The sequence below is a fragment of the Oculina patagonica genome, chromosome 4 (genome assembly GCF_052425735.1).
Source record: "Oculina patagonica isolate OP01 chromosome 4, crgOcupat, whole genome shotgun sequence".
Taxonomy (NCBI): domain Eukaryota; kingdom Metazoa; phylum Cnidaria; class Anthozoa; order Scleractinia; family Oculinidae; genus Oculina; species Oculina patagonica.
The window spans coordinates 45,900,186-45,916,669 of NC_135761.1; the positions used below are offsets into that span (position 1 = coordinate 45,900,186).

Genomic DNA, 16,484 nt, shown 5'->3' on the forward strand with positions numbered 1-16,484 from the left:
GTTAGCGTTGTAAATATTTATTTTAAAGAACGTTGAACTCTCTAAGAATAGAAATCGTCAAAACAGGAGCGAAATGCGTGGGATTCTCTACCTACTATTAATACCCAAATTTCTTTAATGAATAAAATAACGTTCTTTAACCAATCAGACCACGAGACTGTCTTAAGCTATAACATAAATCTACTTGCTTGGTAACCTGACTTCCGTTTGAAAGCTTCACTCATACCAAAATACACGCGCAGAGAACGCCAGCCTGTAATATTTTATAAGGGTTTGTAATAAACCACCATGTTCGGAAAATCAAGGTCATGGTACAGAAATAAGCTGGTTTTCGTTGTTATACTGATCTGTTTTGGCGGTCTGTGGATTTCGAACAAGCTGTTGGAACAAGATTCCTCTGGAGGTAATGTTATTAAATGCTTTGGTTTTTGAAAACTCATTTAACATTCAATCAGTGACACTGGCTTATCCGGCTTTAAACATCCTGTGTTCATCGTTTACCGTTTACCGTTATCACTCGACAATTTTTTGCTGTGATAACGCCAACAACTATTTCTTATCAGAGCTTGGGAAAATGAATTTCAAAGTTCACAAGAACCATGTAAACTATAGGTAAATTTCACGTGTAGAATCGCCTTTTAAGCGATTCAGTGGAATTCAGAAATTTGTCTTCGATGTTTGGTGTTGTTAGAAGTGATCTCTTTTGATAACATACAGTAGGCTATTAAGGTTCTTAGTACGTTCTTATTTTGTAAAGAAAAATTCACATTGTCTCTAAAAGTTGTCTTCGGCTTGTTCCTTGTATAAAATTTGCATACCTCATAAGTGAACATGTTTATGTAAAAATAAAGCACTAATCATTCAGAACATAACATTTATATACATATACAGCAATGCCTTGTCCAAACTTATTTTCCCAAAAGTAAACATTTTAAACCGATTTTTGAAAATAAGAACCTGTTTCCAAATTCTAGGCTAATAGATTCTTATAAAAAGGGTGTTTAATTTGCAAATTTTAGCCTAACAGGTTCTTAAATGTTAGATTCTTGCTCGCGGGCGTTTACTGTAATTGAAACAGTGACACAAACGTTTGCACTTAGATGTTAATAATTTTGATACATAATTTTGTCCAAGTAATACTCGAAGTCGAAGTCTTCCTTCTTAATTTTTTTCTTTTTTTGACAATTTTGAAACACGCGACTTTCCGATGGGTTACGTTTGACTTGAACTGTTATAGTCTTAAAACTGATTGGATCATTCAATTGTCTCGAAGGTTGTACTTTCTTGTCGACAAAGGAAAGCGTTTTATCTTAAAAGCGGAATATAGGATCAGGACGTTCTTAGTGTCTATCCAGAACAGATATCGCTCCTCTCCGTTCATCGACATCGTCTGAGGAGGTGCATTTGATTTTTGTCTTTGAACCAACCTGATTTATTTCTCAAGAAAAGACAATGATTATTTCTAACAGCACAAAGTGCCATTTCGATATTAACCCATATTTATTCAACCTTTGAACGGTTAATTTAATTTTATGCTATGCCCGTTATGCGCATGTTTATTCCCTATTTCAACGGCTTTTACACCTAGCTAATCACGTTCTTTTTACAGTTATCTTCTTTGATGAGCCAAGATACGTTTGAAAATACTTCAAAAAAAAAACAACGAAACGTCCTTCCAGTCTTTCACCGTGGCCTGAATAAGATTGTTATGTGTATCTTGTGGTTGCCATGAAATGTCAAAATCTTCCTCAGGCTATCATTCTTAGCAATGACAGCTTTGTTTGGAAGAAGCATGCTTAGTTAGTAAACGACACGAAAAATAAATTTGCAGACTCAAAATTCAATATTTGCATACGGTAAAAACGCTTTGGGTTTATTTGTTTTCAAGACCTTCAGGGGGAGGGGGTGGCGTTGCATTACAACGGGACTTTTTTTAAACAATGAAACAGTAAGAATCCATATTAAACAGATAAAGTGGACTTCCTGTTTTAGTACTGTTTAGTAACACATTTTCGCAAAAACGTAAAGGAAATGTGGTGGATGAATAATTCCTTAAGTGTAAATTACCTTGCTTCCTCCTTCATAGATTTCGTGCGCGGGGAGGGGAGGGGGGGGGGGGAGGGTGAGGAGTGGCTTTGAAGGGGATTAAAAGAGATTGCGGGGAGCTTTTGCGGTATGCTTGTTTAACTGCAATGTCTTTCCATGTCACCAAACTAAACTATGGATAACATTTATTCGGAGATATTTAAGCCATCAATTTCTCCTGGATGTTATAAGGAACTGCAAAACTAATGAACAAAATGTATGCAAATGTTAACACTTTATATACAGGATTCTTTAAAAATACTCTTTAAATTTAGGGAAAAGGAAGTTTTTTTATTAAAAGAAACTACCAATGGAAACAAAACTTTGGAAGTGCAGATTTGGTCTCCCTTACGGTGTTATTATTTTTAGCCGTCAAGGTGTCATCTAGGGTTGCACGTATTAAAGAAATAAAATGCCGTAATACATTAAAAACTCGCGTATAAGAACCTAACATTTAAGAACCTGTTAGGCTAAAATTTCATTTTTAAGCACCATTCGCATAAGAACCATTTTAGGCTAAAATTCTAAAACAGGTTCTTATTTTCGAAAAAGAAAAAAATAATCTTCTCAAAAATATAGAATTAAAAAATCTTCTCAAAAATATATTTTTAAGACAGTCTGTAAACGTTATAGTTAAAGCATAGTTACATAAAATTTGTCCTTCTTCAATATTAGTATTAACTACAGTAAACACCCGCGTGTGCGAACCTAGTGATTTAAGAACCCACAGGCTGAAATTGGGCATTTTAATACCCAAATATATAAGAACCTAAAAAAGTTCGGGTTGTAGCCAGGCATGTTAAAAAATTCGAATTAATAAGTTGACACTGGCTAAAAAAGGAGGTATGAAAGAACACGCGAAGGCCATCGCAAAATTGGATAAAAACTCTATGTTGGCAAAACACCATATGCTTAACGAACATCAAATAGATTTGGAGAGCGTCGAAATTGTTGACAGGTCAACGGTGTGGAAACAACGACTAATTCTTGAAGCTTGGCATTCTGTGCGAGATAGGAACGCTATAAACGAACACATAGCGCTACCAAACGTTTACAATAGCATTAAGAATTCATAGACTCATTATGAATGCTCTAGAGACTTTTGTTGCACTCGGAAAGTTCATTTAGTTTTTATCACACATTCGTTACATATTTTAACAGGACGCCGTTGAACATTTGCATTTTTATCTTGCTGAAGAAGGCAACAGTAGTGGCCGAAACGTCCAAAAACAATATTTTTAGCCAGTGTCAACTTACTAATTCGATTTTTTCTTTTATATATATATATAAGAACCTATTTAGGCTTGCAAAGAACAATAGGTTCTTATACAAAAAAACACTCTTATTTTGTAGCTAAAATACTGGATTTAATTGATAGAAATTGTGAAATTTCTGAGAAACACCATGAAAATTATTTGTTTAATTGAAAATCTTTTAAATACAGTGTATAGAATACTGTATAAAATTGTACTGGTGTAGCCTTGAGACTTGAATCTGTTGAGTGCCCTGACTTTTGCTCATGTGAAATACACATTACTGCTTGTCTTTTCCATTTATTATTGTTTAAAAAATAAGGCTTGGCATTTTTGCGGTTTAAAATACAAATGTTCAACCATTATGACATACTAGTACAACAGTAGCTCTCTGAATGGTATCACTATGACAACTCCTACAAATAAGAACCTAATAAGAACTTAATCAGCCTGAGTTCGGAAAAACTACCCCAAAATATAAGAACCCATTCAGCCTGAACCCAAAAATTCTAGGTTCTTATATGCGGGTGTTGACTGTATTTTGCTTACCGAAGCCTCCAAGAATACTGTTATTGGACATAAAAGACCAGATCATTTAAAAATTCTACTTTATTTCTTGAACAAAAGTTAAGAACGTAATTAAGAACCTAGTTAGCCTAATTTTACACTAAATACCATTTATATAAGAACCTGTTAGGGCTAACTTGAAAAAACCTAGGTTCTTATATGCGGGTTTTTACTGTAACGTGTTAGCAATCGATACCGAAAAATGGTATCTCTTAGGGGTAAGAGAAAGCTTGAGCCACGAACGAGTTGGTCTCCCTTCCGGGTTTAATTTATATTTACCGTTGAGCATCTCTTAGGGTTTGGTGTACATGTATTCCAAGTATAAGTTAACTTTCTTTTAATTTCATTGAACATTATCTTTTTCAGTTCCATCATGGTTTGCTCCAAAGCTGGCAGAACGAAAAAGGATTCTTCGAGAGCAATGCCAAAAGAAGCCACCAAATCCTAACTTCATCGAAGATGCTCACTTTACTCGCTTTATTGTCATGGAAGATCTAAAGCTTGTGTTCTGCTTCATCCCCAAAGTTTCGTGTACAACCTGGAAAGGCGTTTTATATCAAGCGCGTCATAATGGTACAGGTCGGAAAGTTTACCCTCACAAAAAAAGTTTATTTTCTTTTCTCATCAATTATCCGCCAGCCGAAAGAAAGACGATTCTTGAGACATACTACAAAGCCATGTTTGTCCGAGAGCCGTTTTCACGTCTTCTGTCAGCCTACAGGGACAAGGTCATTAGGAGTGGTGGATGGTTTCGGAAGAAGGTTGAACCGAACATCACCGATCAAGAATTAAAAAACATGAATTTTCCATGGTTTGTCAGGTACGTGCTCTCCTTCAATCACTCTTCGATATCAATGAACCAACACTGGCGCTCCTATGAGCAGATCTGTCCCTGTGAAATAGATTACAACTTTATTGGCCATTTCGAGACCCTCGCCGAGGAAGCACCTATTCTATTAAAAGAAATCGGCGTCGACAAATTTGTAACATTTCCCGAGTATCATCCATCGAAGTCCCGGCCATACATGTTGGAATATTACTCAGGTCTTACCAGTGAAGAAATCTTTAAACTATGGCAATTTTATGAGCTTGACTTCAAGTTATTTGGATATGATTTCCCTGGCCCGTTACAAGAGATTTACGACATGAAAGCTGCTTCTGAAGAATAATAGCTCAATGAGGATAATACATAACAGTAATATAAATACCGTAAAATTCCGGTTATTCTTTTTGCTATTATAGAAAAAAGGTTTTTAAGAACACCTCCAAAATATAATTGTTCGTGAAGCCAAAATAATTTAAAAAGACTCTGGATGAAAACCTGTTTAATAGGCCATTTCCGAGTTACCCTTTGCCTCATCAAAACAAGTTTACGTTCGAAATCATTTATATGAAAAATGCGTTTCACCGAACAAGTCCATTTTCATGCAAATCAAACTCACTTTTATTTGAGTGGTTTTGCACGTAGACTGGTTTTAAAACAGAGGCAGATGATAACTCGAAATGGCCTATTTTGTTTCCCTCATGTTATTTTTATTACCTTAATTACTGTTTATTGACTCACAATTTAAGGAAACTGCCTCCTTAATACAGAGATCTTTTGCGCGACTGAGGACTTTACTTTAAAAGAAGAGGATAGCAAGGACTATAGGTGGTTTTCACTGTCACGTCACTGTAACGCCGCAAAAAAATAAATCAAAAACTATTGGGTCAAAACATCAAGAATATTACAGGTTGTAGAAAACTTTTATATAAACTACTTGTCCAAGTGTCGCGTCTGTACATTATTCCATACTCGAGTTATCCGCCAAAATGTTTCACGCAAATTTAGAGAGCACAATATGGAAACGACAAATTGGAGCCCAACTGCTTGGGCTCCAACATGGCGACCGGAAATCAATGAAAACATCTGGCATTAAATATTGCTACAAAAACACTTCTCGCAAAACCTCAACTGTTCAGATTGTTAAAAATCGCAGGATGAGGCTTTTAAGAAGACGTGACAGCCTTCTGGCGGCCATTTGATCCGTGTGGGAAACTTCGAAATAAAATACTCTATCTTTTAGACGGTGAATGCTATCGAGCAAAAAACTTTCAACAATATATAAGCCCTATATTAAGGACGTCTAATAGCCAGTGAAGGATAAAAACTCAGGGGTCTTGCGATTCTGTGTTTTTAATTTTGATGACGTCACGTAAAAATCAAGAATTGCAATCTAAAGAGAAAATTGGGGGTAACCATGCATAAGGCTGGAACAAAAATGCTGACTTGGCATTTTTTTAAGAAAGGTACAACATTTATTTCTTATTTCACAAATATTATTATTTTTCCTAAAATGTTTTCAATGCGGGACGCAGTCCTACTGACCATCGCCCGACTTACAACACAATCACCACAACACGTCAATATGTTCAAATCGATGAACACCTTTTAACTGTGGTCGTCGATTGTGAAAAACAAAATAAGTTGAAGAAACCTCTTGGATTTCATCTGGCAATACGTAATCCTTATATACGTGGAATCGCGTTCGCTAGACCAGATCATCAGAATGGCAAAACCCACCACTAATCCAACATTTAGATGCGGGTTACGAGCTGGATCAATATGCATAGTGTTGGTTGATTCCATTATGAGATAGTCAATTTGCAATATCCAAAAGAACTAATGGAATGTCAATTCAAAAAAGTAAATACAGGACAGAAAAAAAATATTGCTTATGATAATGTTTTTCTTATCCAGCGACTAAAAGTTTAACAACATAAATCAAACACTGATAGGATATAAATTGACATACGTCACTAGCGTTAAGTGAGTGACAATTTTACAATTACGAGTGTAACACCCTAAGTTGGGTTGTCATATTTAAAATAAATTGTTGCATAAAATAAACAGACAGCCCTCAGAGCAGTAATGAAAATAAAAATCTATACACCAATGTTGTCTGACCTCAATCGGTATAATTGACAAAATAAAATCGTGAAATTAAATCCCTTAGAATATATTTTCCACATGGTAAAAATCAATCTCCAATTAGCAATATAAAAACCAGACTCTTCCGTGGCTATCAAGTGTGCATGTTCGACAAAAATTGCAATACATCTGTACGCCTGATGATATAGGGGTCCTGAAATCAAACAAAAACACTTATTGATTTAATTGGTTTACACCAAAAACCACTAAGACATTATTCCACTCATATTGACCCAAATGCAAACTTTGACTTTATATAAACTGCAGCGATACTTCAGCATAAACCTGGAACACTTCATTTGGAATTAGGTTGAACATTTTAGTCTCAAACTTCCTCTGTGCTTCGTCGGTTAATACATGGCACATGGCACATGATTATATCAGTATTAATGATGACATTTGGATGATTTGGCACTTGCAATGTATTTTGAGGCAGTCAAGAAACGAAAATATCATCTCCTCTGGAGTATGTCTTAATTTTTTTAATTAACCACAATAATCAATCAGTTAAGCACACTTTTAATACTCACTCTTTTTCGATCCTCTGCTGTAACATTGGGCTGTTTTTGAGTCCTCTGGCGCATCGACGGCACGTTGACGGGGTGACACGTGGTTAACTGAGAAGGGTTGTTCCTGGTTATTCTGGCGATCGTGCGAGCTGGAAGGGACATGCCACGGTGTGGAGATGCAGTGGATCTTGTTTCCCGCTGCTCGTGGTATTGGCGGCGTGTGAACTTTTCCCAGCATGGATAAAGAAGAACAAAACTGTCTAGAACATTGAAGGTTGGAGCCTCCTCCAAGCAGGTCAAGCATTTCTGATCCTTCATTTTATTTCTTTTGGCACATTCTCTGGACCCAAACCAGCTGCGCGTTGTGATTGCAGTGGTCCCAGCTGTAGGGCGAGCTGTCAGATCAATTCAGAGGATTGTTCTCAGCGCTTGTTGGTTGATATTCCAATTAATGACAAACCACACTTTTGCTGCTCTGATAATTATTTAATAATAGACAATGATCATCATCAATTAGGAAAACGCACATCAGAAATAAACGGGTTATCAACTGGGATCCCCTCGGGATATAGAATAGACATTCCTGTTTTGACAATGACAACAAATATGAATGATCCGACCCCAATTTTAATACCAAATTCGGCATCAAGGGAAGTAAATAGAAACAATGACAACTTACCACACAAATAACCACTCGCTGCAGTAGCATGAATGATGATATACATATTTTGCAAACTGATGTTACATTCACTTGAAGATAGGTGTATGGTGGCCGAGAACTGCCAATCGAAAAATCCTGGTTTTGGAGGATTTGTTTTTATTTTAATAATTCTTTTCATTTTGATTTGTAATTATTTTTCCTTTTTTTCGAAAAATCCTGGTTTTGGAGGATTTGTTTTTATTTTAATAATTCTTTTCATTTTGATTTGTAATTGTTTTTCCTTTTTTTCGAAAAATCCTGGTTTTGGAGGATTTGTTTTTATTTTAATAATTCTTTTCATTTTGATTTGTAATTATTTTTCCTTTTTTTCAATTCGTTTTTATTTTCAATTTTAAATTAAAGACGAGTGAAAGTAAAATCAATTGAAATTCAAATTTAAATCAAAATGAAATCAAAGTAAAATAAAATGAAATAAAAATTTAAGGCAAAGTAAAGTGAAACTGAAATGAAATGAAAAACAAAACTAGTGGCAGCGCTCGGCCATACGAAAATTTTAATTTAATTTTCAAAGCAAAGTGAAATAATTTTTCGCATGGCCGAGCGCTGCTACTACCAGCGTGCCTTGCGAGATTGAATCTTCCAAAATGGCGGACGGCCGTATGTCACGTATGACGATGTCGATCCATGATGATAATCCAAAAGGAAGCTATGTCCCAATATGTTCAGCAAGGTTTGAAAAGATCTGAAATCTTCTTCGAAATTTCAATGCCATTGGCTGCGTTGCATAAAGGTTGTCGAGAACGAGTTAACGACCAGCGGCCCAACTGGGTTCACTTTTTGGATGGCCATGGCAAACTTAATTGTTATTGTTAAACTGAAAGAGACGGTCCTTCATGACTCCTACGATCGTGATAGTTGTACTGCCGTTTTATATATTATCTGGAGGCAGAGAGCCGTAAGACTAGCCTAGCAAATGTCTAGAGGTCATTGGTCTCTACGGTTTCCGGTTTGTAGAGCTCTGCAATTTGCCACATGTTTTGCTTTTGTTTTGGCTCATTTCTATTTGCAAGATATGCCTAAGCTCCCAGAATGTTTGCTCTGGATGGACAAGCTAAATAATCAACATTTTCGGGAAATGTTGATTATAAATTAAATCAATATTACTATTCAAAGATATATTGTATATTATTACGGACATATTTATCTTTGTCCTTCTTCGCCAGAGACTGTTGTAGCTTTACTTTGAGAAAGCCAAAATTTGGTTTAGAGAGATTCTGTGTTGTAAAGGTCATGCTTCATGCATTAATTTGATCGAGCGTTTTGTCTCTTGAGCTCGATGTTTTGGTTTTACCTTCCTTGTTCGTTGTGTTACGTTCTGGCACCACATGATTAGATTTAAAATCTCACGCTCGTAAGTTAATTGTTTTTCGTGTTGTATATGCTCGATATATGCCACCATATGGTTTAGTTCAGGCAAGAAGACGGCCACCCTCTCAGAGGTTAAATTTGAGGTCAGGGGTCTCGCCCTTTAAACATAAACATAAGCAAAACAAGCGAATCTCGCCTTTCGTCACGCAATATCAACCATCAGTGCTCAACTTGAAACAAATACAGCTGTAAATACTTATGCAAAAATGGTAGCAATTGTTTCACGAAATATTCTACAAAGATCCCCCGATTATTTCATACAAAATGACAGATCCCTAAAAGACACACTCTTAAGTGCAAAACTCTGAAACGACTATCGCACGTGGATATGAGTCGCGCAGGCCTCAAACGCCTGGGTCCATTACATCATGCACTTGGTCTCTCGTAAAATTAAGCCCATATTCCTGTCTGATCGTCTTATGCAGTGCTCTGTAACCTAATGGCTACCCGGGGCCTTTTAACTCGTTCTCGGCAGCCTTCATAAAATTATCGATCCCAACGCCATTGCAGCATAAACTTTCGAAGTGACGAGGCCTCCTCTGAAGGCTACGGATACTACCCGGGCATTGTGGAAAATCACGTCTCAAAAAGTCTAAGATTTCAGATCTTTTCAAACCTTGCTGAACATATTGGGACATAGCTTCCTTTTGGATTATCATCATGGATCGACATCGTCATACGTGACAAACGGCCGTCCGCCATTTTGGAAGATTCAATCTCGCAAGCCCGGGGGGGGGCACTTCCTATAAATGGGCTAATGGGGATGTGCCGCTGGATGGGGTCGCATTTTCACGACTGGACTGACTATAATGGGGTCGCCATTTCAAGCATTTTTTATAGGGTGACTAGAATGGGGTTACACTTTTCCGGGATTTTGAGAGTACGAAAATTCTGGCAAGTTTTGATTTATGAATGGAAATATTCGCCGAAAAAAATCTTACCGTATTTATTGCTGTTGTTCAATGTTTGACAAACAGCTCCCAGAAAGTGACTAAGTTGGGGTCGTAAAAATTAAATTTACCCAAAAGTGACTAAGATGGGGTCTATAATTGGCCATAGAATATGACTATAATGGGGTAGGGGTTCTGATAGGCCAGCGGCACATACCCAACAAAAATTTACCCAAGTACCCCCCGGGCTCGCAAGGCACGCTGGTAGTGGCAGCGCTCGGCCATGCGAAAAATTATTTTCACTTTGCTTTGAAAAATAAATTAAATTTTCGTATGGGCGAGCGCTGCACTAGTTTTGTTTTTCATTTCATTTCAGTTTCACTTTACTTTGCCTTAACTTTTTTATTTCATTTCATTTTACTTTGATTTCATTTTGATTTAAATTTGAATTTCAATTGATTTTACTTTCACTCGTCTTTAATTTGAAATTGAAAATAATAACGAATTGAAAAAAAGGAAAAATAATTACAAATCAAAATGAAATGAATTATTAAAATAAAATACAAAATCCTCCAAAACCAGGATTTTTCGATTGGCAGTTCTCGGCCACCATATAGGCGGTACGGATCCTAAACATCCAGCGATTTTATTTACCTTCTTATTTACCAGAGTGTAATTTATCGGGTTCAATCGGGTCTCAAACCCAATCCATCCAAAATACAAACAGTCACAATATTTCCAATACAGTCCAATACTACGGGAGTTTAAGCTTTTCTAGGTTTGTGTAACTATTTCTGTCGCTTTTTCAAAGGTTTGACCAAAATTGATTCCCCATTGAACAAATTAACAAGCAAACAAATGTCGGTATTTGTTGAACTTAAACCTTTCCCGTGTGACTGGCTTATTATGTATGCGTGAGAATAATAGTGTAATTAGAAGTTTACAAGACTTATGCAAGACTTATGCAAAACTCCGCGACAGTTACTTCTGGCCTAAAATGTACATGGATGTTCAACATTGGTTTTTGAGCTGTGAACACTGTGCTATGAAGAAAAATCTGAGACAGAGGCTTCCTTCCCTCCTGCCAATTCCTGACGAGGCTCCGTTCGAGAAAATATCAACGGATATCTGTGGGCCCCTCCCCGTCTCCAACAAGGGCAACAGATATATCCTCACTTTCCATGACATGTGCACAAAATGGTGTGAAGTCTTTGCAATTCCAACCACGGACGCCCGAACCATCACAGAAATCTTTGTTAAAAAAATTGTCAGTTGTCATGGAGCCCCGCCGATGTTGCTGTCAGACAGGGGGTCTAACTTCCTCTCCAGCCTACTCCGTGAAGTCTGTTTTTTAATGAACACGAACAAAATTTTCACTAGCGGTTATAGACCTCAGACAAACGGACAAATGGAAAAGTATAACTCCACAATGATGAATAGCCTTTCTATGTTTGTGAGCTCACACCAATGGGATTGGGATGAACACCTAAATGCCGCCCTGTTTGCTTATCGAGTTTTCCCATCAGACGTCACTGGCGAATCTCTGTTCTACATGTTGTATGGCCGAGAACCTCTCTTGACTATGGAAACAGCTTTGTTGCCGCCAAGAGAAATGCCTTATCTGTTGCCGAAGCATAGGGCCCCATCGTAGAGAACATCGAAATAGCACGCAGAATCTCCTATTAGAACACGAAACGAGCGCAACAGAAAATGAAAGAACTTTTTGATCGCCACACCGTGCCTCCTCCTTTCCATGTGGGAGATAAAGTCTGGGCGTACAGTCCCAAGAACTGCAAGGGTCTTTCCAAGAAACTAGCCCATCATTTCCACGGTCCATTCTGTATTGTAGAATTTCTCTTGCCGGTACACTGCGTTCTTTAACATCTCGCACATTACAGTCGGTAATGCAAATATAGCTCCGCAATCTCCTGTTAAGAATCTTGGAGTCTGGCTTGACTCAAACTTATCTATGGTGGATCATATCACTAAGACCAGTTCCGCAGCGTTCTATCATCTCTACAACATCAGAAGAATAAGAAGGTTCTTAAGCAAAGAATGCACAGAAACACTGATTCATGCTTTTATATAAAGCCGGCTTGACTATTGTAACAGTCTCCTTTTTGGAGTGCCTGAACGCCATCTTTAAAAATTACAAAGGGTTCAGAATGCAGCTGCACGATTGATTTTCCAGGCGAGCAGATATTGCCACATCACACCTCTGCTGAAGTCATATATTTTTTAAAATTTTGTTGATTACTTTTAAAGCCGTACATGGTCTTGCTCCAGCCTACATAAGTGAACTTATTTCCGTTAGAGAAACTGCTGGAAGACATTACTTGCGTTCCAATAATGGTTTACGCCTTAATTATAGCCAATGTAAATCACTCGCTACGCTTGGGGATCACTTTTTTCGTGTGGCCGCCCCTACATTATGGAACGAGCTTCCAAGTGAAATAAGAAACATGTCATCAGTTCAAAGTTTCAAGAAAGCTATCAAGACCTTTTTATTTTTAAAAGCTTTTTAATTGTACATTTCTTTTTAGAGTTATATACATTTTAAACTTTTTTAGCTTGTGAATTTAAATTTTAAATTGTTTAGCTTTTTTATTTTTTAATTATATTGTAATGTGCAATTAAACATTTTTAAATTGATAATTGCGCAATATAAGTTAATGATTTATTATTATTATTTTTATTATTATTATTTGAGCCATAGACAATCGTTGAGTATCCACTACCGATCACATTACCCGCTTAAGCGCTGTATTAATCCTGTCTCACGTCCGATACGTCAGCATCCAGAAGATATCGATGAGCCTTATTTGTTGGAAAGTGATCTTCCAGCAGACAGTTTTGTCCGTGAACAGGGCGACTCGACAGTCCCTGACGAAATTTAATCGACTGTACCGATTCAGAGAATGACGATTCTGAAGGCGGCCAAGAAGACAAATGGTAGGAGCAAGAACAAACAGAAACTCGAGTTGACGAGATGCTAGAGACCCCTGAGCAAGATTTGGATCAAGGTAATATATTTTCAGCTGAAGAAATCGTTAAACAACTAACGTGTGCTGGCCAACCGGAAATTCTCATCAAGTGGCTCAGGTTTCCTGCTACTCACAATATATGGGAAAGAGCCGACAATATCCTAGACAAACGCCTTTTGGAAGCTTTCTACAAGAAACATCCTCCTGCAAAGCGTTTGACTGACGGTCAGGATTTTAGTCCAAGAATTGCAGCCCTTTTGTTGGACGGAAAACGCTTCAAAAACACCAGTAATTGCTTCAATTTCACCTGGAGATTTTTGGCCACGGATTTAGTTACGAAACTATCTACCGAACCGTCCTTGGCAACCACTATTGACGCATTACGGCGTGGCTTTTTACTGATGCAAGATCCGATCCTATTTGCACCATGGAACAATTAGCACCTGTTACCTATCAAAGCGACGGCCTTTGCTATGGAGGATCAATGGTTCGAAAATGGTTCGTGGTCAAACAAACTGACTTAGAACAATGTCAACAGTCAACAGTCCTTTGTCCTGAAAATGTTCTCGCCGCTGTTCAAGATCCGTTTTGGTTGAAACTCAAATGGACCCCCGAATCTCAACTTTCTTTTAACCATGCTCATATACCCTTACCCAATTGTCATAACCTCTGTCCGACAGTCGATCTCGGTGGCTGATATTATCTCTCGGCTGCAAATACTAATCTTTCATTAACAACATCAAATAATACTTCACATGTGATTTCCTTACGACCGCTCACGATTTATCACTTTCCTTGCGAACATTCATTCCATTCACAGCGTACAGGTCTCTCGCGAATTCGTTTTCGCTTATTTAATAAGGGTAATTTTCATTTTATGCCATGGATTACTTTGCCTTTCAATAGTACTGTTTTGACAAACATTATTATTTATTATTGCAAAACCACTTCACCTCGATAATCATACTCTTCAATCATTAGATGAAACGTATAATACAATCGACCAAGACTTATCCCGCGGTCTTAAGCACTTTTTAAACATGATATTAATGGAATTCATTCAATTCCTGACCTCTTTTCCTAGGATTTTGCTTTACGTATCTTTTGCTTTTTTGTTGTTCAGTTTGATCGTTTTGTTTGTTTTGTATCTTTTATTCATTCAACACAAATTACACTCATTGCAGTGTCGCAATCCTGCTAGAATTCCTCTGACGTCTAATTCATCTACATCCACTGCTTTGTAGGCGGTGAGTTTGTGCAGCTTGTCATCTGTTAAGATTTCCATTCATTCTTTTTCTGTTTTAACGTGTTGCCATTTTTGCTGTTTAATTTGCCGATTCCTTACGAAATATTTTTTCAGCCCTGTCATCCCACTCGTTTTTACCATTTTAAACAAAATTCTTTTTGCCGTTATCTGTTTTCTATCGATCCAGCTGACATTTGCTTCTTTTTACGATGTCATTTCTATTTACAAGGTGTAATCTCTCTATCACTATTTTTGTTTGCCCTTTTCAACCTATTATTTTATTTTCTTGTAATTCCTTTTAAATAACCTAGCTGGTCCATTTGAGAGCTCCACCTCGTTTTCAGTCAGTTCTATAGGCCTTATGACAATGTCTGCTTCTAAACTGAGTGAGTGAGTGTGAGTGATACTTTATTTAACCTCGGAATTCCATCAATTACATTGGTTTTCATGAAAGCCGAGTGAGATTTAAAAATTTAAATAGAGTTAAATAACACATAAATATTAGAGTGGGACAAGCTATCAATAAGAAGATAGTAACATATCAAAGTCAATATCTTCCAGTCCTCTTTTAAAGGCTGCAAGAGATTTAGCTGACTTAATTGACTTAGGCAAGGAATTCCACAATTTAGGACCAGCATAAAGAAAACTCTTTTTCAAAAAATCAGTTTTCAGTAATGGTAAATTAATATTTAACCGCCGACTTAGATGGCTTTCAACATGGAGATCTAGATGAACCTTTTGAGCCGAAATGCCCGGCCATGGCATGTGACAGAATCGAGGGATTGTATTCCTGGATATTCGATTCTAGCAGTCTTCTGTCATGGTCTGCTGCAAATTTGGCAACGTACCGGTATCAGAGTGCCATGGTCCATGGATTGTCCTTATCGTCACAGGGGCTACCAGCCGACCTATTTCCAAGCGTCGTTGCGCACACGATTTATGACATTCTACTAGAATGCTTGGCCGACACCAAAGGACCTGAACGCCCGCAGCGAATTCTGATGTTCGTCAAAGGTCGGAACAAGCTTCCGATTCTTTGAGACGCAATTTTTCAGTCCTCTCTACCAGTTCCCGTAGACATCCGCAGCTTGTAGGATCTTCAATGTCCTACCGTGGGGCACCTGTGTCCGAGCCTGGAAGGACAGATGGTCTCAACAAAGTTCAAAGCGATTGAGTACGCCATCTGGCTCTCCTCCATCGGTATTTCATAACTGTTTATTAATTTTGTTTTATCTTTTCAACGCTGAACATTGTTTTATTTCGTTTTTCATGTACGTTTTTTTTTTGTCGCTATTGATTGTTATGTCTAACGCTCGGTCCAGGAGGGCTCGAACTAAGGAGGGAGGAATGTTAGGGGAAAATCCGCATTATTGAATTATGAATTATAATCTCAATAAAAATCATTTTCGCTTGTAAAATGTAGAATCAGTAAAACTACGGTCGTTCGTGAAATTTTAACTCAGTAAAATTACTGTAATCCAGAATTGTACTATGAATGATGTAATCATCCCATAAAAATAGTAGCCGTAGTCATATGATTCTTAAGTAAAATTACTCTGAGCCAGTACTTTCTAAATTTAGCACATATTGCCAACGTGGCAAGAAATTTAATTTACATTTCTATACCGAACTTTCCAGAACCTTCGCTGAGACAATTGGCACACGTGAAATGTACATATTATGCTTTATTTTTAGTCATCGAATTCGTGCCAGACGTTTATGTAACGTTTCTCGTTTACTTAGCTGATGTAATATTCAGACAGCCGTGAGTATAAAAGTTTGTAACAAGATTGTAACTGTAATCTCGATTTACGTCTACCTCTGATTGATGTAACAGTTCAAGAGAAGATTAAAGCAGCGTTGAGAATCAGTTTTCTGTGTGTCCTGGGT

At 37.4% G+C, this 16,484-nt stretch overlaps 2 protein-coding genes across 2 annotated transcripts; one reads left to right on the forward strand and one right to left on the reverse strand.

Annotated features, from left to right (window-relative positions):
- Nucleotides 1-247: 247 nt before the first annotated feature.
- LOC144648770 (carbohydrate sulfotransferase 10-like) lies at nucleotides 248-5,115 on the forward strand. The gene is made up of 2 exons (XM_078508234.1): nucleotides 248-403; nucleotides 4,272-5,115. Exons 1-2 carry the CDS (start codon nucleotides 289-291, stop codon nucleotides 5,072-5,074), a joined length of 918 nt encoding a protein of 305 aa, XP_078364360.1. The 5' UTR covers nucleotides 248-288; the 3' UTR covers nucleotides 5,075-5,115.
- A 1,540-nt stretch (nucleotides 5,116-6,655) lies between these two features.
- On the reverse strand, nucleotides 6,656-8,114 carry LOC144648771 (uncharacterized). The gene is made up of 2 exons (XM_078508235.1): nucleotides 7,407-8,114; nucleotides 6,656-7,030 (listed from the first exon to the last, which is right to left on the reverse strand). Exons 1-2 carry the CDS (start codon nucleotides 7,701-7,703, stop codon nucleotides 6,971-6,973), a joined length of 357 nt encoding a protein of 118 aa, XP_078364361.1. The 5' UTR covers nucleotides 7,704-8,114; the 3' UTR covers nucleotides 6,656-6,970.
- Between the last annotated feature and the right edge of the window lie 8,370 nt (nucleotides 8,115-16,484).

Excerpts from the sequence above, each read along its gene's own strand:
- LOC144648770 (XM_078508234.1), top strand. The coding sequence starts at position 289 with ATGTTCGGAAAATCAAGGTCATGGTACAGAAATAAGCTGGTTTTCGTT. Across the intron at positions 404-4,271 it reads GGAACAAGATTCCTCTGGAG|TTCCATCATGGTTTGCTCCA; the intron begins GTAATGTTATTA and ends TATCTTTTTCAG.
- LOC144648771 (XM_078508235.1), bottom strand. The coding sequence starts at position 7,703 with ATGAAGGATCAGAAATGCTTGACCTGCTTGGAGGAGGCTCCAACCTTC. Across the intron at positions 7,031-7,406 it reads CAGCAGAGGATCGAAAAAGA|GACCCCTATATCATCAGGCG; the intron begins GTGAGTATTAAA and ends GTTTGATTTCAG.